General features: G+C 34.6%; 1 protein-coding gene across 3 annotated transcripts in view; it reads right to left on the bottom strand.

Annotated features, from left to right (window-relative positions):
- Window positions 1-22501, bottom strand: part of Ggamma30A (guanine nucleotide-binding protein subunit gamma-e) — a 46209-nt gene extending 23708 nt beyond the window's left edge. Inside the window, exons 1-3 of one of the 3 annotated variants that reach the window (XM_073076181.1) lie at window positions 22397-22501; window positions 18661-18726; window positions 3326-3448 (exon numbers count right to left, since the gene is read on the bottom strand). In XM_073076181.1, coding sequence (XP_072932282.1) covers window positions 3326-3438 — 113 coding nt within the window. In that variant the 5' untranslated portion in view covers window positions 3439-3448; window positions 18661-18726; window positions 22397-22501. Of the gene's footprint in view, window positions 1-3325; window positions 3449-18660; window positions 18727-21947; window positions 22086-22106; window positions 22282-22396 lie in introns of those variants that run through there. The other 2 variants (XM_073076184.1, XM_073076183.1) reach the window with 2 other exon arrangements.
- Between the last annotated feature and the right edge of the window lie 332 nt (window positions 22502-22833).

Below are 22833 nucleotides of genomic sequence, written 5' to 3'. Positions count from 1 at the left end.
AGGAAATATTAGAAGGATTAGCTTACAAGCAGTGGTAGCTTAATGGGTGAAACTCTCTCAATAGTGGCGTTTAAATTTTTATAATTATGCGCTTAGATATGCATTAACACTTGCTGTAACAGTGAAGGCAGAAGCCTTTAGAAAAGCGTGGTGGACTATGGACTAACCCTGATTCTCATTCCGAGAGGAGTGCATCGCAGACTCTAGCACATATAAATGTTGTATGAACGCTTTTATGCTTAGTTTATGTGCCATTGTTCTGACCTCGTTTATATTGACTGACGATGGGAAGGAAAAGTGTCTACGAGTTATTACCAATTGGTTAAGTTTTTCGGAAATATATGTCGAACGTTAATCTATCAGACATTTAATGTGAAGCGAGGTGAAGATTTTGTTTGAAAATAAAAATCGTGCCAATGTCCGCTCTATTTCTGCATACGAGTAGCTGTAGCTCTATATAGATACATACTCTTTGTATATAAATGAGCCCATATCCGATAGGGTTTAACTGGCATAAAAACGTGCAGAAGATACTAGAGAATCATTACACAAAATCGCGACTGCTTAAAATATAACATATAATATATTAAATTGTGGAGGTAACATGTAACTCCCAAAATTTAGACAAATCCAACGACACGTCACATGTTACTTCGAGCAGTTTGGGATATATGTATCAAATGATACATCCATACATACGCTCTAAAGACATTACCCTCCGCAGCCGTGTGACAATAGATGAAACGAGATACAGATAGATAGATACAGTATACGTTTTCATGAATTTTGGTACTACGAGACATTTTGTTGTGTGTTTGGGCTGTGAGTGCCAAATGACACATACATACATACATACAAGCATTACCCTCCGCAGCCGTATAACAATAGATGAACTGAGATACAGATAGCTACAGTATAAGATTTCCCGAATTTCGGTGCAACGCAACACTTTGTTGTGTTTGGGATGTGTGTCAAATGACACATACATACACACAAACGCTTGTAAAACATTACCCTCCGCAGCTGTGTAACAATATATGAACAGAGATACAGATAGATACAGTATACGTTTTCGAGAATTTCGGTGCTACGCGATACTTTGTTGTGTTTGGGATGTGTGTGTTAAATGATATACATACATACATACATATATACTCACATACACATATAAATACGCTCTAAAGACATTACCCTCCGCAGCCGAGTGATAATAGCTGAACCGAGACACAGATAGATACAGTTTACGTTTTCGTGATTTTTTTGTACTACGAGACATTTTGTTGTGTGTTTGGGCTGTGTGTGGCAAATGACACATACATACAAACATTACCCTCCGCAGCCGTGTAACAATAGATGAACCTAGATACAGATAAATACAGTAAACGTTTTCGAGAATTTCGGTGCTACGTGACACGTGTTGTGTGTCTGGGCTGTGTGTGACAAATGTCACATACATACGCTTTAAAACATTACCCTCCTCAACTTTGTAACAATAGATGAACAGAGATACTGAAATACATATCTACAGTAGATGTATGTACAGTATACGTTTTCCTGAATTTCGGTGTTACGGGACACGTTGTTGTGTCGGTTACGTTGTAGTCTGAGGATGCTGGAGGGCTCTCAGGGAGCCTTGTCATCAACTTCAAACTTGCAACAATGCCGTGTTGATGAACCTTACCTACCTTGGTTTTGATGTGTATGCAACGTCTGCGACAAAGGTGTTTTTGGTTCTATCATAGTAATAAAGAAATTGTGTTAATAAATGATGTAAAAAATATTTTCTGTGTGATATTCATATGAATAACATCGATATGGTTGTAACTTTGCATTTTTTGTCTTTGCTTTGGTTTTGTCTTGAACACTACCGTGATGGTTATTAAAAAAAAATTAAATATCATCTGTTTAATTATTTACACATATCAATTTATTGATCGAAAAGGTTTTAACTATCTGCCTTCGTTAGATTTGTCTTGAAGATTGACATAATACAAATGTGTTTTTTATTCTTTAATATGGATAAGGAAATATATAATTGATACATAATGTAGAAATATCCTTTTATGTATTAATGTATATACTATGTTTATTCGCAATGTTTATGACTCCCAATCTTTTTTGTTTTATATTAAACCTGATGGAAAATAAAATATGGTTTTATTTTTACAAGTGCAAATAAGGCAATTTTACCGAAATTCATTATATAAAAAATAAGGAAACAAACGGAACAGAAAGTTAATATACTTTGTTTCCTTGTTATAATAATACTTTGAATTTTGATTATTATTATCATTCCCTTAATACACAACAAAAAAACTCTAAGCCAATGGATAATTTCAACCATAATATACCATAATGAGTTACATTACGATAAAATACCCAAGAAACACCGAATGTAAAGATTACCAGCTCCACTTGTAATGAAGCATTCATTCAAATGATTTAATACTTGAAAATGTTACCGATAGTCCCTTTGAAAATTAAGTCAATTAAAACAAACACACACATGTTAAAATACAGATAAAACACACGAATCCAAAAATCGAAGTCAACACACGTAAATTGAAAATTTGTAAAACAAATTTGTGAACTTTAAAAATAGGGAACAATGTATCTTAATTAACATAAAAAGGTTGATTTCCATTAAGATTAGAATACCCGCATTATTGTCCCATCAACTCTTAGATGCTATTATAATGATTGTTACAGTAAAATTTATGACTTAATAGACTTTTTTGCATTAACAGTAATTACTGGATAAAAACATTAAACGATAATTATATAAAATTTAGTATTACGTACTGTAAATAAGGAAATAAGGTATTTATATTACTATTTTCCGTACCACGCAAATAATACTGAAAACAAACGTAACCACTGAATAACTAAAAATAATACTCGTAAAACAAAACAAAATGAATACTTATATGAAATCCTACAAAAGTAAGGAGAAACAAAGTGGAATAAAAACGCTTCAGAATGCTGAAATTTTGTGCTTTCACAGACAGACAAAAGGCTGTTATTATACTCTGTTTCAAAGCTCTAATTATGCCAATTCAACCTTTCAAGAGGCATGCGAGGGGAAAATTAAAAAACAACCACAGCTTAGGAACTAAAATATGTCTGGATCACAAAAAATGATTCGATAAGCGTCGAACAGCTCACTTAGCGACAAACCATGGGATTTTATACCTCATTTCCTTTATCAAAAGCACCAATTCGCGTAACACTAAAAACCACTCCCGACCAGAACCCAATTATTTTCACTTCACGTGTGACGTCACTACACTATTGGAATTTCTCAAATAAATCAATTTCTACTCACGCAGCAATGCTTTTCGAAAGCGGCCAGCGTTCCATGGAGGCCTGGTACTTCATGTTTTCGATCTGCTTTTTCAGTGCCTCTTTGTCCATGGCTGCAAGTACACTGGGATCCATAGCGCAGAATCTGTGGTATAAAACACCCACACACAAGTTAGTTTCGTATACATACATCAATGTCTCGGTGGGCGTACCGCGTACACTCGCCAAGAAAAGACTTAACTCTACGAATAAAATAACAATCGAACTCGTTGCTCGTCGTGAAACGCACAAGCGTCGATACGCACTTAAATTAGAAGTGTTGGACCGAAATAGACTCAATTCGAAAATGGAACGCGGAAATAAATTCCCTGTCGAAACGAATTTTCGTTGTGATTGTACATCTGCCTTCTCGTTCGCACGATAAGGGGAGAAATGTAGGGGTGTGGGTGTGTGTGAATGATGCGCGCGCATGGTGTTACAGTTTCTATGACAACCCCTCCACGCACACAGTAGTAGTCTTGCGCAAATTTAGTTAATAGCGCCACCCGTTCGAAAGAGCACTTAGCGCGTTCAAAAACAAAGTTGATATTGGGTTGGGGTGAAAAGTGTAAAATTAATGAATTAGGCGTAATGCCCGGTAGTCGCCGTGTTTTGTATTCCATTATTCTTCGTCTGTTGTACTGTCGCCAACACAGTGTTGCGGCATCTGTCAAACTTGGGCACGCAGTTTTGGGTGTTTATACCTGAGATGTAGAGGTGATTATCGCGTGAACATTTCTTGTAGTTTGACGGATCTGTGTTGCCAGTGGCGTGTACACGTTGTAGTTATACGCAGAGTGAGATGCGTTGTGTTTACGACGCTCCGAGACATCTAAGGACGGTTAATGTAGCAGACTACTTTGTTTAGCGAATGTCGTTTCTGACCGTAACGATATGTTGGTTACACGAATACGTTTACGAACTCCGTCCTTGAAATTACGTTTACATATTATGAATTTTCTATAGTTAATTGTATCAGGCGTTACTTTGCGGAAATCCATGCTATTAAGTTAAGATTAAAACTACTTCGCAACAATCCGCTACAAATATGTATGATGGTATATATTTTAAACCATGCTGTATGTACCACCCTCCCTCCCTCAAAGGATGCATGCAGATGCAAAAATTAAAAATATACACCAATATGTATAAATTTTCTTATTTGGACACAAAAAGAATATGATTGACAAACAGATAATCAAATATCCATTGTTTTAAACTAAGCAATGTATGTTGAATAAAGCATAGATTGTGACAGACGTATAAAATCTTTATTTTTTTACGATTTTATAACATGTATATCCTTCCTACCTATATCAATACGGTACAAATTTATGTTACTCATTATATCTGTAATTAAAATATCTTTATAATATTCTTATTGCACGTAAAATTACGTAATTAGCGTGTAACGTTTATTAGTACCTACTGCTGCTTATTATAAATAGAATTATCACGGTAAACAGGAAAATACGATGTTAGTACGAGTAGTAGACTATAATGTACCTGGTGGATATCTGTAATCAATCTAAGATAAGATTAGATCCCTACCGGTTGCCCACAGTTACATTGTTGCCTAAGCTGGAAAGCTTCGGAAAAGTATAATGATTATGTTTATAATTATTATTGAAAAAATCTCAGTATTAAGAACGTCATACTTCACAATATTTTTTCTTTTAATCTATTAATAACGCGGATAATGTATTAGTGTTGTCATAATAACTTATGACCACACGAAAACTTAAATTCGAAATATTTCAGAAATTTCGCTCCACGTTAGTCGGAGTAAAAAATAAATAAATAGGTAGGGGAAGGTACACGCGGTCTTTCTTTGATGTGGTTGTGGTTTGAAATTCCCGCGATGTTCGGGATTCTGAGGTAGACGCTTCGGCCAAAAGCCAAAAGCTTTTTCATTTCGATTTCAACCCGAAATAGCCAAAGTTTACTGGTTTTGAACCATTTTTTAACTCAGGTCCGCTTTCTGCGGTTTCCTAGAGTTGAGTAACTTTTGGTGTCTAGAATTTTCCATCGTATATATTGAAATTATAATATAGAAGTATGGCATATTCAATTTATCTAATGGTAAATGCCTACTGCAGCCCATAAACATCTGCAATCAACCCCAGATATGATTATATTCCTACCCGATTTCGGCCACAGATGCGCCGCTACCTGAGGACTGCGCTGGAACGCCTCGGAAACGTATGTCACCCTTACCACAGTCTTTAAACCAAAATACAGCAGCGCTTAACTCTGCTGTTATTGGGCAGAAATGCAGAGTGGAACCACAGAGGGTTCTACTACCTTTAACATCTTATCTGAAGTCGTATCTCAGATACGTTCTTACCTCTAGGAACTGTTTAAACGTCTCATATAAATCCTGAACAATTGTAACACCTTCAAATCTTTTAATTATTTTTTTCCAGAACAGTACGACACAAGAAAACGCAAAGGTGCTTCTTTACCAAGCGAAAATAAAAAAATCGACTACCATTTTTATTTTTGGCTTCCGACAAATATTTGCAATACGTACGCCATTACGAACGAAACAATTTGCATCGAGCTAATTTCCTAATCATTGGCTCAATGGATACGCTCTTATTACTTAATAAGCGTGTCCTAATGGTTTTAATTGTTATACGCTTTTTAGTTCGGTTCGGAGTTTAATTGTTAAACACAATTGGATAATGAACAGAATTTTGTACTAACTTTAATATTGATTGACAAACGACGCTTCAATCTGAAAGAAGCCCTAGAAGGGCTGGTTCTTTTAATATAGCTACTTTATATTTTGCTTACGTAAATACTCGCAAGGCACCGGGTATATACTTAAGAACCTTTGGAGTCAATAAAATTCTAGGTGTAGGAAGAACGTTTTTTTTTTGGGGATACCTTCAAAAGGTACCCGACGACGTGGGAGCGACGCCGGGTTGTGTGGGATTTTTACCGCACTAAAACCCCCCCGGTGGCCGTCCTCAACGCTTGTTGGAGAACTCCGGGATCTCCAACGGAACACAACCGGAGCCCTCCAAGCGCGATGCCCAACGGGCTCTACCCTGGGGGAGCAGTTTTCGCTCCTCCCACACCATGCAGTGTTTACGACGGTATGCGACCACACATACCGCTGTCCTTCCCGGGGTCGCTTGCTGGACGGTTCGAGCTCCCACTCTTGCCGCCCGCAACCCCGGAAGCCCCCTTTTAGTCGCCTTCTACGACAGGCAGGGGATACCGTAGCCCTATTCTAGTCCCGGAACTACAGGGACAAGGTGTAGGAAGACCTAAGCTCCCTAAGAAACCTGAAATGATGACTTTAGGTCCATCTGTGAACTTTTATGAGGGACGAGGCTTTTTTTATCGACTTAGAATTATTTAGGCCGTCTTATATTTCTGCTTAAATCATATTTTTTGTCAATAAATACTTTGATGAAGCCTGAGTCTTTTGAGTGGTCCAAGCCCTCTCCTAAACTATTTCCCTGTGTCGACCACTGGAGGAAGTGATAATTTGCAGTTGATTTGGTCATGTAATGCGTAAATATATAGGCGCTAAGAATATTGAGGTAAGAGATTAAAATATATTTTTTTACATCTTTCATCGTCTAGGGAGGCTAATAATATGATGAAAGCTTTCTACTCATTAAGATAGTAGAGTCTTGGAAAAAAGAATAATTTTGGTCCATCTACAAGTAATTACGAGTAGAAATTGACTACAGTCTCATTAATAATTCTAGTCTAAGACGTGGTAGTTGTACCATGCGGCTACACTTTTAAGTGTAGCTTGAACGTGCAAATTTGACTGAAACTGGAAAGAAGTAAAGTAATAAATACATAGTTCAAAGGGTTACTAATTTATGCAGTCCGTCTAAGGACCAAGTTGAAACGCCTTGTCTCACCTTTACCACACTCGACCAGAATATAGCAGCGTTTGGAATGGTTATTTGATAGAAATAGGTATGGCAGTGGTACCACCTGAGATGAACTACAGAAGTAGTTGGATCATTACCTTCTAACATTTTTAGCGTATTTTAGATGCGACAGCACAATTGCTGTTATAAGTTAAAGAGGTGTGGTGGTGTCTTCGAAGTCGAACTACGAAGAGGTTTACTATAACGCACTGAAAACTTAGCCACTAACGATCACCCATACAACTACCGACTACGCCCAGTATGGCTTAATAGATCAATTGGGATCTATACGTGTGAGATGTACGCTTAATTTTACTAAGAGTTTTATTACTTAGTTACTTAGTGGGATAGCGCGAGGACCCAAAATGAGTCTTGGCCTCCGACAATAAAAGCCTCCATTTCGTTCTGTCTTGCGTGTCTCGCCAATCGTCCACCCAGAGGTCGCATTGGTCTTTCTCCACTTCGTCTTTCCAGCGATACTACAGTGTTTTATTACACATCGTGAAATTATTTTCTAGAGAAAACTGTAAGGGTAGGAACGAACGAGCTTCCATAGTACTTTTCACTCCAATCCCTAAAAAGAAACTAGAAAACTTCAAAAGCTCGGCCGGTGAAAGTCGGGCTCGCTTAATTTGTGTTCCGTACAAGTTATTGGTACTTGGTTGTTTCGCTTATACCCCGAGCACAGATCCTAAGCTTTGAAAAGTTTTTAGAGCTTAATAAACTCGGGTAATATTCAACATTTTTTCATTTCATCCAGTTTTCATGAAACATATTTTTTGATATTAAAATTTTCATGAGCTACATCTGATTTGTCATAAGCGATCCTGCGCTATTTAAATAATGATTTCATGTCCTGAGTGCTATATATGCACATAAAGACACATTTCTAAACACACAAAACCACAACATAAATGTAAATCAATTATTAAGATGTCTGCCTAGTCGGGAACCAAACTCTGAATCCTCATGTCTAGCCAGGATTCGAACTAGAACTGTTTGTGTCAGGTCGGTAAGCACCTCACTACACGGTTGTCTATTTATATTAGTGCTTAGTTGATCGCAGCGGCGGCTCGTAAATTATTATTTGAGTGCTAAGTATTTTTCAATTTGACCACGGAACCCTAAAAACTTGAAAAAGGACTCGAGTGATTAATATCCTTCCAGATAACACGACTGTCTACGACTAGTCGCTTTTTAAACGCCACCAGTCTTTTGTTATCGTGGAAACATCTTGAGGCTCATTGTTTGGTTTAATTAAATTTTTCTCAAGACCATTCTGTATTTATATTACCGGAATAACTGTTTAGTTTCACTGTGAACGGGTGAACGATAGACGATTAAGAAATTAATCGCTTTCTCTACAAAGTAGGTCTCAATGTAGCTACTAGTAGACAGAGTAAATAATGATTATATATTAATCACTAAGAATATTATATTTAAGCACTATCGAATTGTATGTTTAAACTTGTTTGTTAATTTTGGCAAGTCATCAATGAAGATCGCTGAAAATGAAATTGAAATAGTAAACGAGAATGCAATCCAAGTGATAGTAAGTCCTATCAGAGGTTGGCCATAGATTCTTTGCTACTTCGAGTAGCAAGGACTGATGAAATACCCTAGTGTCGATGACAAATGCCTAATTTTTTGATGCAATACAACTTGATGTAGATTATATAATGTTAAGCGAACACATACTTTCACTGAACAATAGTTATAGAACAGTGAGAAATTGTGAACAGCGAAGTGTGTTAATACCAGTGACTATACTAAGTATTTTGAGAACTTTAGTTTATTATTTCTACACATATAAAAATTGCATACCTTGCCTTACCTTCTGTACTACAAAATATTTTTTATGTATTTACGTCACAAAAAAGTACGGTGAAGTATAGTAATTTATCGTTATAAGTTGCCAATGGAACAGGGGGTTAAATCTGATTGACCGTCTGTTGACCTCTGTCTGTCTTATTATCCGAATTAGTATTATAAATCATAATGCTATTATTTAGTAGCTAGCTCAAATAATGGTAGCCAGATTCATTATAAATACATTTTTAGAAAGAATATTTTTATGTTGATACTATTTGATTTTTATAAAAACTACGTTCCATTTTGAAATCAAGTGTATTTTGTTTTAATCCGCGAATTTGAAAAGGGATTAAAACCCTCAAAAGATCCCATTTAATTCTATACAAATTTTGCAAAAGGGATGGAAGGGCGTTTAATCCATACGTCCTTTGATATGTAGGTCAAGTTCATATAAGCGTCCAGCTATTATTTTAGTCAGTCAAGCGTTTATTGGGTCCATATTTCTGAATGTTACTCAATGTCGAAAAATACTTGTAAAATTACATGGAATGTACCCTCTTTTTCTGAAAATTACGTCAAATTTACGTTAAATAGAAATCACGTCAAAAGTGATGATTTTCCATGTAATTGGGAGTAGGTTCGATTTGTGAGTCTATCATGACATCTATGTATGTTTATTATGAAGTAGTTTTTTTTAGTAGTAGATTGTGGATGGCGACTGACTTAGTCCTCGAGAGTGACACCACATTTGTAATCGGCTCCAGGTAAAACCTTATATGGAGTTGGTAATAGATGTCCATGGGTAATGCCTCCAGGGCAGAGCCCGATAGAAGGGCATCGCGTTAGGAGGACTCCGGTTGTGTTCCGTTGGAGATCCCGGAGTTCTCCACCAAACGCCGAGGACGGCCACCGGGGGGGTTTTAGTGCGCAGATGTCCATGGGTGGTAGAAAGCGCTTACCATCAGATGGACTGCATACTTCTTTGGTACTTTAATTTTATAAAAAAGATAAGACGTTGGGAACAATTCATTACGTAGTAGGTAATTTCTTCTAGAAAATAAATTCCATATCCACATAAATATGGATTTAATTTAGCGTCTACCATGCAAAGCAGGTAATTAGTTTTATGTTAAAATATAAGGTTCAGTTAACAATGATGGGAAGAGTAACGTGTGAACGGATGAATTAGTTTTTATTATCATAATTTTTATGGGATGTGAAATAGTGTGGTAAGAAAATATCGCAAAATGTATGTTTTTACATCGTAATTAAATACATGTTATGAGGAGTACGTTCTATTTTTAACACGCTTTTATTAGCTTCAGACGTATGTATGTTGGTATGTTGGTATGTTAGTATGTAACGGAATCTTTGAACATGATTTTAACCCCCTTCAAAACGTCGGATTAACTCGAAATTTGGCATACTTATTAAGGACCGATGACAATTCAATATTTTAAACATTAATAGTTTTGTACCATTGTCCTTATCAACATCCTCAGGATTAACGATTTTCGAGGCGAGATTTTTCAAGCACCTTCAGCAAAGTTCATCGCAACTTTAGATTGCAAATAATAATTATTGCTATTTAGTTTCAATAGGCGTAATTTATATATCGTGATTTTTAGTTTAGAAAATAATAATGTTATTTCCCTATAACTCAAATGTTCTGAAACATATGTATAATGCCCTCTTGTAGAATGATTTTTAGGATTCCGTACTCAAAGGTTAAAACGAAACCCTCTGCGGTCTGTTCGTCTGTCGTTGGGCTTTATCTCTTAAATCGTAATAGATAGACACTTGATTTTTTTACAAACGATGAATAATGGTGGTCGCTATAACGAGAAATACTAAAAATTAATAAATAATTATAGTTCAAAAAACTAAAAAACACGCTTTTATGATAAAATCAACTAAAAAGTAGAAAATAATTTTCAATCTAAGAATCAATTAAGGAACAGTAAATAGTATAATTGTGGAAAAAGTGTGGGGTGCTCCATTTATCAGGTTCGAAAAGCACCCCACACTTTTTCCACAATTATACTATTTACTGTTCCTTAATTGATTCTTAGATTGAAAATTATTTTCTACTTTTTAGTTGATTTTATCATAAAAGCGTGTTTTTTAGTTTTTTGAACTATAATTATTCATATAAAATATAGCCTATGTTACTCGCGGATAATGTAGCTTTCAAATGGTGCAAGAATTTTTAAAATCGGTCCAGTAGTTTTTGAGCCTATTCATTACAATCAAACAAACAAACAAAGTTTTCCTCTTTATAATATTAGTATAGATTTATGTTAAGTAGTAATTGCAGTCCGTATGATTCAAGTATTAATATAATGGGCGCTTCTTAATCGGGATAACACGACACGGTACAACACCGACAATAAATTAATAAAGTGGTGGATGAAGTAGGAATACGTCTACTTACTATATATCCTCACACGTAAATGCTTATGAATTTTTTTACACAGAATTAATATCAAGCACATATAAAGATGGTGGCATGAGACTACGTGACAGTACTTCCGAGGTCATCAAAGAGGCATTACGACAGTACTAAAAGTACTCAAGTAGTAAAATATGGCAATATTGAATATATGAATAATCAGCCGCTAAGGTGTTTAGAGGATGATTATTCAAAAATCCGTTCATAGGAATCATCTACTTTAAATGGAACTTCTATATCATTTTCATGCTTTAACCGATCAACTTTCGTTTATCCTTCAGTCAATGTCGACCTCCCTCTACTCGTCAAGAGATGGCGCCACGAGTATTCTGAATCACGCTATCGAAGTTTTCTAAATATCTGGCATATATACAAGTTCCGAACTGAGACTGTTGGAGCACGGCTGCTCCCCGGGCACGATCACCTAGCCCGGCGGGAGATCTCCCTTTTCCAAATTAGCAATACATAGTGACACTACAAGTCGATGACCAACAGTGCTTAAACTTAATTGTCGCTCGTGTGTCACCACCCTTATTTAATTAGGTAACTTACAACCACAACAGGGGGGCTAGCCATGTTACAAACTTTGCATTCTATTCGTTTTCTATTCTATTCGTTAGCAAGTTTCATTCTACATATACGATAAGTCTATGGTTAGCGATCACATTTAATATCAATGAGCCGTCAAATACAATATCGTCTGGTTTCTACACCAGCCAAAATACCTACATGGTAATGATTAATTATTTAATAGTAATATTAAAATATAACAACATAATATACATAAAAAATATACCATATTTTATAGAACATGTATTTTGTTAATTAAAACTATTTGCAAAAACTAAACTTAATAATGTCTATGAACGGTAACTATGGTGATTGGTGATTGTTTACAAAGAGCATATAAATTATTGTTTATAGCGATATTACTTATGACAGTAACAGCGATTGCATATAATTTGTGATGTGACCAAAAGAAAATATCTGGACGTCCAACTTCGTAAAATTTACTGGCTCATGGCACGAATGTCTCTCAGCAACAAACTTGACTACTACAAAGTCATACTAAAACCGATATGGTCATATGGATCTAAGCTTTGGAGAACCGCATCCAACTCAAACTTGGACATCACACAACGCTTCCAATCGAAAATGCTTCGCATAATAGCTGATGCTGCAGAGACAACAGGGAAAGAGGAAGTGACAAATAAACTAAAATCATATACTCGTCATATAAGGACACCCCAATGGGCTTGCTAGTGAGCTTATGAAATCCACCCGCACTTTTAAGCTCATCAAAAGGAGAGCTACTCAGGATCTTCTCCCATCGTAGGAGCGGCTTCCGAGGAGGCAATAATTATAAATGGGTATGTCACTGGGTGTATAGCATACAAGCCATCTCAACAAATAAACCTCATAACCACCAGCGTTATGCCTAGACAGGGAGATTGCAGGGAAACAGGAGATAATAATGAAAAAAAGGATACGGATATTAATATTATATTTTTCTTTTAAGATTTAAATAAATTGTTTAGTTACAAGTAAAGTTATTATGAGAAGGATTAATAATATTTAATAATGATTCAATAAAACAGTTAAACTGAGACAATATTTTTATTTAAGCACTGGAATAACTCTAAGTTCTATCATATCTACTTATCTATTGTATTATATGTTCATATTAATTTAAAATAGAAAAACGGCTGTGCAATTCATTTCTATAATATTTTAGGATACACTAGTTATAGAGAGCCATATTCAAATTTAAACAAATTTAAAGTAGGTATACATTTTCAAATGATCAAAAGTAATTAAAGTCTATAATGCAGTGATAGTGCGTAGTGAAGTGACAAACAGCTGATACAGAATTCGCCATTTTATTAGCGTTTACGTTTTCTACAGGGTCGGCGCGATCGCTCACTATGACATTTATCTTAGAATACGCTTCGCTAACAAATTTGACAAAAAAATCAAAAGGTTGTCAAAAGGTTGTCATTTGTATGGAAAAAAGCAATGACATGGGCATTGTAGAATCGCTAGCGTTCTATTCTATCGTGTAACTTGGCTACGACTTTTCTACTTCGCTATTTTGATCACGTGATCATTGATAATTTCATACATTTTAGCGTTTCTATAGCGTTTCTACAGCGCAAGCGACTGTAGAATGTCAACTTGGCTAGCCCCCCAGAACTAAAACTACTCGTAAAAACAAAGAAATGTCGCACAAAAGCGCTCGCAATGCAACCACTTCAAAAACTTTCGACTTCCTTTTAAGTACATGGCATATGAATACAATTGTCTGTATGTACATACGTTCCAAAACAGTTCATCTCTATACAGCTATCAAGATCTCGACTGCGCTCACCGTGCGTGAAGCGCATGAGTAATTCATTTAACCTTTTGGTTTATGGATGGAACCAGTTAAACTGGGGACTTGGTTAACCTTTCATGATTACTTGAGTCACTGGTAGATTTAACAATTAAGTAGAGTTAACACAACCATTAAAATAGCTTGGCGACAATAATACAGTACTTTTTACTACTATAGTATACTAATTATGTACAAAGGCGCATGGACTGATCGATTTTTTAACAAAATCAAACATATACCACTCGTTAATAGCGAAAACAACACATTGTACAACATTAACAGGTAGAGCAAATGTTTAGTAGTTGATGCAACAAGTAACCAATGGGCAGTTTTAAGCACAAATTTATCATCGTAATATCATACCTCTTACACATTGCAAAATTACTAAAATATTTCCTGAAAAGTAATTTATGCATATACTAAATTATTTTAAATTTAAATACAATACATTTGATTTACTATAAGAAATTACAAATGACAGTAAAATTATTCTGTCTTTGGACTAACCAAAAATAATATTTTTTATATGTGATGAAGAAAGTGCCCAAGTCCGTACTATTAGTGGTTGCATCCTAATTGAATCACAGAGCGCCCGCACTTGACCCCGCCGAGACATGCAAGATTCAAATTACGTTCTTAGACCAAATGTTATTTGTTTGTGAGTGTCTGTTGTTAGGGGAGATGTGTGTCAGTAACTAGAGAACTATTTTGAAAGAATACAAGGAGTATTCTAAAAAAGCTTAGGAAGCCATTTATAAGGCTTACCAATTATGTTATGGATGCAAGGTATCTGATACATATAAGAGTCCTATTGGGGTCCGATTTAGGGTTGTTACAAATTATGTACACTGCATGCTTAGGTATTTGTTATAATTTCATTAAAAATACACAATAATTCAATTTCTGCTTCATAATAGTAGTTCTAAGTGCTGTTGGTGTGGTAAGGGCTGGTAAGGGCATATTTTACCTTTTTTTTTGTTTACGAGGGGGAAACCTTTAAAAGGTACCCAGTGTCGTAGGAGCGACACGGGGTTATGTGGGATTCTTACCGCACTAAAACCCCCCCGGTGGCCGTCCTCAGCGTTGCCAAGAGGACTCCGGGATCTCCTACGGAACGCAACCGAAGTCCTCTGATCGCGCCTTCGGGCTCCTCCTAGGTGAGCTTCAGGACTCACCACACCGTCTGGTGTTTACGATGGTATGCGACCACACATACCGCCGTCCTTCCCGGAGTTGCTTGCTGGACGGCTCGACCTCCCAATCTTGCCACCCGCAATCTCGGAAGCCCCCTTTTAGTCGCCTCTTACGACAGGCAGGGGATACCGTAACCCTATTCTAGTCCCGGGACTACAGGGACAAAGGGCATATTTTACCTAGGCGTTCCAGCTTAGTCCTCAGAGGTGACCGATCTCAGAGGCCCATTTGTGACCGACCTCGGGTATGCATCGGATAGGCAAAATTTTTTCACCGAAATATTGCGATAACCATTCCTTTTTCAACACATTATAAAGTAAAACAGATGTTTTAAGCAACATTCACGTAAAACATATTTTTGTTAAGCGTAACACTTACATAAGGTTTCATACAAACCAATTTAAACCTTCGTTCGTCGGCCCAGAGTTAAATTTACAAAGTGAAGTTGCATCCGGAATTTCACGTAATAGATCATAATGAGTCAGTTATTCATTAATTAGAACACGTAATGCTTGTTACGAGCGTCACAGACGGACGAATAGTTATACATAATATATACATATAAAGAAATAGTTGTATATTTGTGTTTGTGATCGTTTTATTTCCTGTAATTGTTATACTTGTTCTCTTATACGAATGGTAAATCTACTAAAATACATCATATTTAAAGAAAAGTTTGGAAAATCCAAAAGTGCACGACTCATAATGCTCATTTAATTATGAAATATAAAAAAAAAAAAAACTTAAGTCGTTCAAAATTAATTGCCGAAAAAACAGCTGTAGTAGGAAGAAGGTACTGCACAAGCGCCCCTGGTGGAATAAATGTACATAATATCTATAGATATACAGTCTTGTAGTTTTCGTTTTTTATTAATTGCAATTAAACGACACTGAATTAATTAATCATTCGCATTCAGTGACCTACAATCGTCGAATAGAATTTTTTAATTTTTTTTTTAACTCAAATGGACTTTTTTTTGACCTATTTTGGTGTTTTTTTCCAATTCTATTGCAGTAAATCAATTTTTAAAAAGTATGGAATTAATCTCCATTAAATTATCTCGACAATAGTATGCAAAATATCTTGATTCCGTGAACTATCAAGGTTTTAATAATAAAAATAGCCGCCAAAATGAAGCGAAAAAAATTTTTCGATCGTAAAGCACTCTCTGATGCTTCGCATCATGAGTCGTGCAAAAATCTTATATAGGCATAAGCGTATGGACAATCTAAAGCCGAATATGCAAAAAAAATAAATGCAATTTTTGACATGTCGCTTTATACGTAGGGACCGTCGAATATTTGAGGTCAAAAATAACATTCTTTTTATTTTGTCTTTATTTCTGCATATACTATCGATACATTTTGAAATATACTGGACTAATTGAACAAGGATGAATAATGTTTAATTAAATATAAGTAACAAATATTTAGCTTTATTGCACAAAACTTTTAACAAATATTTTTGTTGTTAGATATTTTTTCTAGAAAATTATTTCATGTATGTATCCTCTAAAAAAATATTATACGTTTCCCGATATTGTATCACGAACACATAGAACAAATAAATCTAATTAAATATATCTGAATACCTAATTAGATATTTGCTAAAGTGAAATGCGCTTTTCTGTCACCAGCTGTCACTTCTATCGATAATTATCAATTGATATAATATAGGCCCTTACTTACTAACATAGTTTTGTCAATACGAGTGTATTATTATTAGGCTATATACTTAGAAAAGTAATCTCCTGTCTGGCTAGTTTGGAGGAGAATTTACGTCTGACTCCTAATTTGTTCTGAACTACAATAATTTCTATGACAGTCACAGCTGGGTATATGAGAAATTAATCTTATACCTAAATATGCCACTAGACAGTTATCAGGGAATAGTAATTTACTATTTTTTTCTTAGTTTCCAGAAATATGTGAGTTTGGTCATGTTAGTTTTCTAAAGAAAAAAAACAGGATGCCATTTCTACTACACGACTAAGGATGATCTAGAACAATGAAAAATTATGTATATTTATTGTATAGATTTGCACGACTCATGATGTGAAGCATCAGAGAATGCTTTACGATCGAAAAATTTTTTCGCTTTATTTTGGCGGCTATTTTTATTATTATAGCCCTGATAGTTCACGGAATTAAGATATTTTGCATACTATTGTCGAGATAATTTAATGGAGATTAATTCCATACTTTTTAAAAATTGATTTACTGCAATCGAATTGGAAAAAAACACCAAAGTAGGTCAAAAAAATTTCCTGTCCGTCATGTGTGAAACCTGAAAACACTGTAACTTGTGAAAAAATCCATCATTTGAGTTAATTTTTTTTTTTAATTCTAATCGACGATTGTAGGTCACTGAATGCGAATGATTAATTAATTCAGTGTCGTTTAATTGCAATTAATAAAAAACGAAAACTACAAGACTGTATATCTATATATATCCATGTAAAATTAACATGGATGGTGATATATCTATATCTATAGATATTATGTACATTTTATTCCACCAGGGGCGCCTGTGCATCACTTTCCTAGTACAGCTGTTTTTTTAATTTTTTTTTCTTTTTATTTTGCACGACTCATGTTTTTTTTTTATTATTTCATAATTAAATGAGCATTATGAGTCGTGCACTTTTGGATTTTCCAAACTTTTATTTTATTTTATTTTGTTTGTAATTTACATTTTTTGCATAAACATAGTACGTCTCTATTTCTATAAATGTTGTACATGCCTATAATTGGCTTGCATACCAGGGTATTTTATTATATCACAATGTTATTTGTAAAAATTCTGTATGTTATGCTGTTGGCGTGTCAAATAAATAAATAAATAACCTAGGAGTACTACGTACTACCAAATAATTCTATACTCAGTTGAAAAGTCCTACATCCGGTATATAAAAACTCGAGCTCGTACGTACTTCCTCATGTACACGTAATGTACGACGGCATGACTCACAAACTGAATACAATACCTTATTAATTATTATAAATTTATTCAAAACGTATTTGACTCCACAAGATTCAGTTCGTTGCCGTATATAGAGCATTGCTTCATTCAATCATATATTCAGTACTTATTATAATAATATATGATGATGGTAGTGGTAAGATACTAACTACTTAATACTTTAATTAATTGTAATGATAGTATAATTAAATGATTAATATAAATGAGTAATAAATTATTTCAATGTATAATTTGTTTCTTGTTTCGTTCTTTCATTCATTCTTACACTTCCTTCTTACTCATAAAAAGTCATTATTTATTTTTTTATACCTATTTATTCATTTTCAATTATAATTTATCAGTTAAGGCATTAACTGATAAATTATAATTAAAATTACAAAGGGCTAACACCTTTAAAATTGTTAAGTACTCGTATAACTAAGATAATAACTTAACAGTTAATTTCATTACTTCTACGTCCAGCACTTTATAATCAAAATTATATATTTATAGGAAATTTATACAATAAATATTTTGTATGAATATTCTTTACTGATTTTACATTCCAACTATACTTTAATGATTGATATTAAATTAATAATAATTATTTAAAAAATGTTACCTTTATTGCTTCCTCTATGATTGAAACTCTTCGACTCTTCGAAGCAATGGAGATTGGTATGAACTCCTGTAAATATAACATAAAAATGTGAGAACACAGTTATTATTTTTTTATCTACAATTTTCTTGTTTCTTTAATTGCTCTAGTTCTTCAATATTCGAATAGTTGCCATTATAAAATATCTATGAATAGATATATATATTTTTTATAATAATTTTATTTGGTTTTATCCAGAAGTATTTCACTTAACGTAAGATACGATACGATAATAATTAATGAAGTGCCGTGTGAAGGTACTGTACCTTCACATGACAATATATAGGTATAATATATGCATATGTAAGTGACCTTTATGTTAGATGGTGTGGTGTAGCTGTTATCATTTTTATAACATAAGAGTAGCTAATTTTAAAGTCTCCCTTACCACACCCTTTAAATCAGAACACAGCAGCGCCTCACACTGCTGTTATTAGGCAGAAATCGGAGTGCCGATGGTCGACAGAGTCGAACCACATGGGTTCTACCTGTATTTTATCTAGTAATGTACGGTAAAATTACTTATATAAAGTGTTCTATTTAATTCTCAGGGGTAATAACGTAATTGGCTTCAAACAGCGCTATTGTATCGTAGTTAATCGTTGTGACCTTTCAACGTCTATTACATTACTTACACGTTTATTTCCTTCAATTATATATAAAAACTTCATTAGACAATACATTCAGGTTGTCACACGACACAATCACGATAAAACCGTAATAACCTCACTCAACATATAAGGGAAAACGAAACGTATGTATGTCATAAATTGTCTTGACATTTGATACCGTCGTCAAATCCCTCAAGTGGCGACCCCTTGTTATCTACACGCAAACTTAATATGCACGAAAGCTGTGAGGAGTGCAGATACATAGACTGTCCTGCTCGCACGTGTAGCCTTCGATCGACTAATCTATAGACTCCTAATGCCTATACTTTCAGGGAAGACACTTAAGCGTCATGGGAAATCCATCATGTATACTCTTCCGTCAATCTATCATGTATACATTCCGTCTATGCTATAATCCAACCAGATAATACACCAAGGTATTCCTCGCTATCCCAAATTATGACACCCTAGGCGATTCCGTTCTACCACGGAATCGCCAGCGTTGACCCTACTTTATGTGGCTGGAGTTCCTCCATCACAACTTCATTTGAGCGGCGGCGGTTGTGTGACCCTGCCTTTTTCAGAAGAAATATAACCTAACCTAACCTAATCAGAGATTCCCTATGTTTACACAATTCCTAATGTCATCAGTTAATGATTGACCATTGAAGTAATATAATACAAGTATACATTGAAGTAATATGCGCGCAGACCTGATGACTTTAATCATTGTTTTTTTTTTATTTTGTTATTTAAAATTGATAGTAAGGATTAGGCTGTTTTGTCTTATAATTGTTCAAAAGGCTACCCTTCAAAGAAGGAAAGACGGTAAGCAGACGCTTAGGATTCTGTGAACTCTACCAATAAAGAGCCTTAAAAATATAAAATAGTTATCTTTTAGGAGTCTATTACTTCGTATCAAATAATTATTTATGAAGATTTATTATTATTAATGCATACTGTATGCACGCAACCTCCATTGTAAATACAGTTCGTGCAGTTTTTTTATTTCATTTGTGCAATCCACCTGACATCAATAAATCATTGCAACCCCTAGACATTTTAAAAGGGTTGCAGTCCGTTCTATTGTTTAACATAGAGCAATGAAATTTTATACTATCTGTGACATAGAGGCGGCAAGTTATATTGACATTAAAGAAGTTTGTACTTTATAAAGAAGCTATTTTGAATTAAAAAAATGATTTGATTTGTTGGAACGCCTTATTTAAATGCAAGCTTTATTTTCATTATATGGAGTAGCAGACGAGTATGCAGTCCACCTGATGGTAAGTGGCTTCTGCCGCCCATGGACGCCTGTAATTGACTACAGATAGGATTCGATATTTGTACCAGAGATCGGCCACAGATGCGCCGCAACTACTGAGAATTAACCTGGAACGCCTCGGAAAAGTATGTCTCCCAAACCACACCCTACAAACCAGATCACAGCAGTGCTTAACACTGTTGCTATAAGGCATAAATAGGTGTGGCGGTGGTGCCGCTGGAGTCGAACTACAAAGGGTTCTACCACCTTCAAAAGTAGCATTTAGTCAAAAATTGATTTCTATAGAATGATTATTGAACATTAACTCGGATGTTTCTCTATTGGATAGATTTCCATACTAGGACATAACTTAAGAAAAAAAATATGTGTCGTAAGTAATAGATACACAACAAATACAATTTGTTGAAAAAAAAATAACCTTTCACAATATCATAATAATATTATGAGCGCAGACGTCACGCCAGTTAAGTGGAACGGATTCGAAGACGATAGTTATAATAGTTCCATTTTTAAATTTATTTTAAAACGTCGTAGAATTACATGATTCGATAAGACAACACTGCTAAGTGTAGCAGCATACAATTTTTAGTGTTCTCGTGTTTCGATAAAAGGGTGTGGATACCCGCTGAATAACATATAAGGCGACAATCTCAGTCTTCAGCAGTGGCAACGGGTCTGTAATTGGCTTCAGGTAGAACCCCTGCTCTATATGGAGTTGTGGTTACAGATGTCCATGAGCGACAATGATCACGTATATCAACGAACTGCATGTCGGTGGCTACTCTTTAAAAAAATGGTTTAAAAATTATCACGAATAAATTAATATTGTAGGCCATTTTACGCCGGTCATAACGTTTAGAAGTTAATTGAACTTCAATCAAAATAAAACCAGTACCTGACACTCATATTAAATAATCAATTAAATAATATTGACACTGAAAATCATTTCGTCCGTTAGAATAACATAACAGTATATTATTAAATGTCAATCACTTCAATATGATTACGGTTTTACAGAATTTGTGTTTGAATTAATACGGTAGTGGTTTTGGCATTCCGGACGGCTAAGAAATTTGTGCTTAATAATTCTGAATTCGAACGTCGAACAGTCGAATACGACGAAAAAAATATAACGTTTTTAAATTACAATTTGAAAATCGAATACGTTTCTTTTATTGTTTTGCTTCATGTTGAAAATGGATTAATTGTATATTTTATAATTTACTTGAAATATCAAATTTCTAGTCAAAACACCTTAACTAATCTTGTATTAGCTATTTTCTTTGGCCTGTTAATTAGTTAACTACATTATGTAAGTAGGTCAATATTCTAATTAAGAAATTATTGGTACTCACGTGTAATTTAATTACGGATCCGAAGCATATGCCACAAAACTAATTAATATTCAAATTCGCGAACATTGTATAAATGTGAAACGAATTGAAACAAACATTAACGTTTAATTTCAGTATTTTAAGACATACATTATTCAGCCTATGACTTGAGTTACTTACGTGGGTCAATGTAATTCAATTACAGCTAATTATATTATCTGTAAGCCTGTCCACTGCGCATAGATAAAACCAAACTCAAAAACTTGGAATAAAAATGAAACTATTTTGGATGTATACGCAAATTGTGATAGACGGATTAATAGCTTTTAATTTAAAAACAATAAGAACACACGTCAACTGACAGGTCACTTAGGCGCGAATTGGTGCGACAAATAAAAAAAAATAAACAAAGCACAATAACACAACTTATACAGCCGATTAAAAGTTTACAAATTTTAAAATTTTCGTACCGTTTTTGAATGGAACAGCGTAAAACAAGCGTCTAACTTGAGTGCCGGTACGAGTGTAATACTGTAATACAAACCTAGTATGGGTTCACTACCGTGGTACGCTCTATTTGAGTGAGAATGTATCATGCAGAAGACAATTAATAATACTTTAGTGGGTTAAACTCAATTTACTGTCATTTGCCTATTAGGTTTTTTGTTTGCGTGTGTATAACGGAATGTAGAAAGTTTTGATATGTCAATATTAGTTTTTGTTTTGTGACGTGTATAAAGATTAACTTGATTGTCGATACTAACGACACGCGTACGTTTTTATTCAATATTTATTATTTTTTTCAAGCGCTTGTTATATTATGAGGTAGTTCTATTTTATTCAACTAAAATTTTATTTATTGCAATGCGTATAGGAATTAACATTTGTGGAAATGTGCATTATAATA

This window comes from Epargyreus clarus, unplaced genomic scaffold, assembly GCF_041222505.1.
Source record: "Epargyreus clarus isolate Ecla_fem2 unplaced genomic scaffold, WU_Ecla_fem_2.2 ptg000008l, whole genome shotgun sequence".
In the NCBI taxonomy this organism is placed as follows: Eukaryota; Metazoa; Arthropoda; class Insecta; order Lepidoptera; family Hesperiidae; genus Epargyreus; species Epargyreus clarus.
The sequence above is the reverse complement of the archived record's forward strand: the minus strand, read 5'-3'. Positions and strand labels throughout refer to the sequence as shown.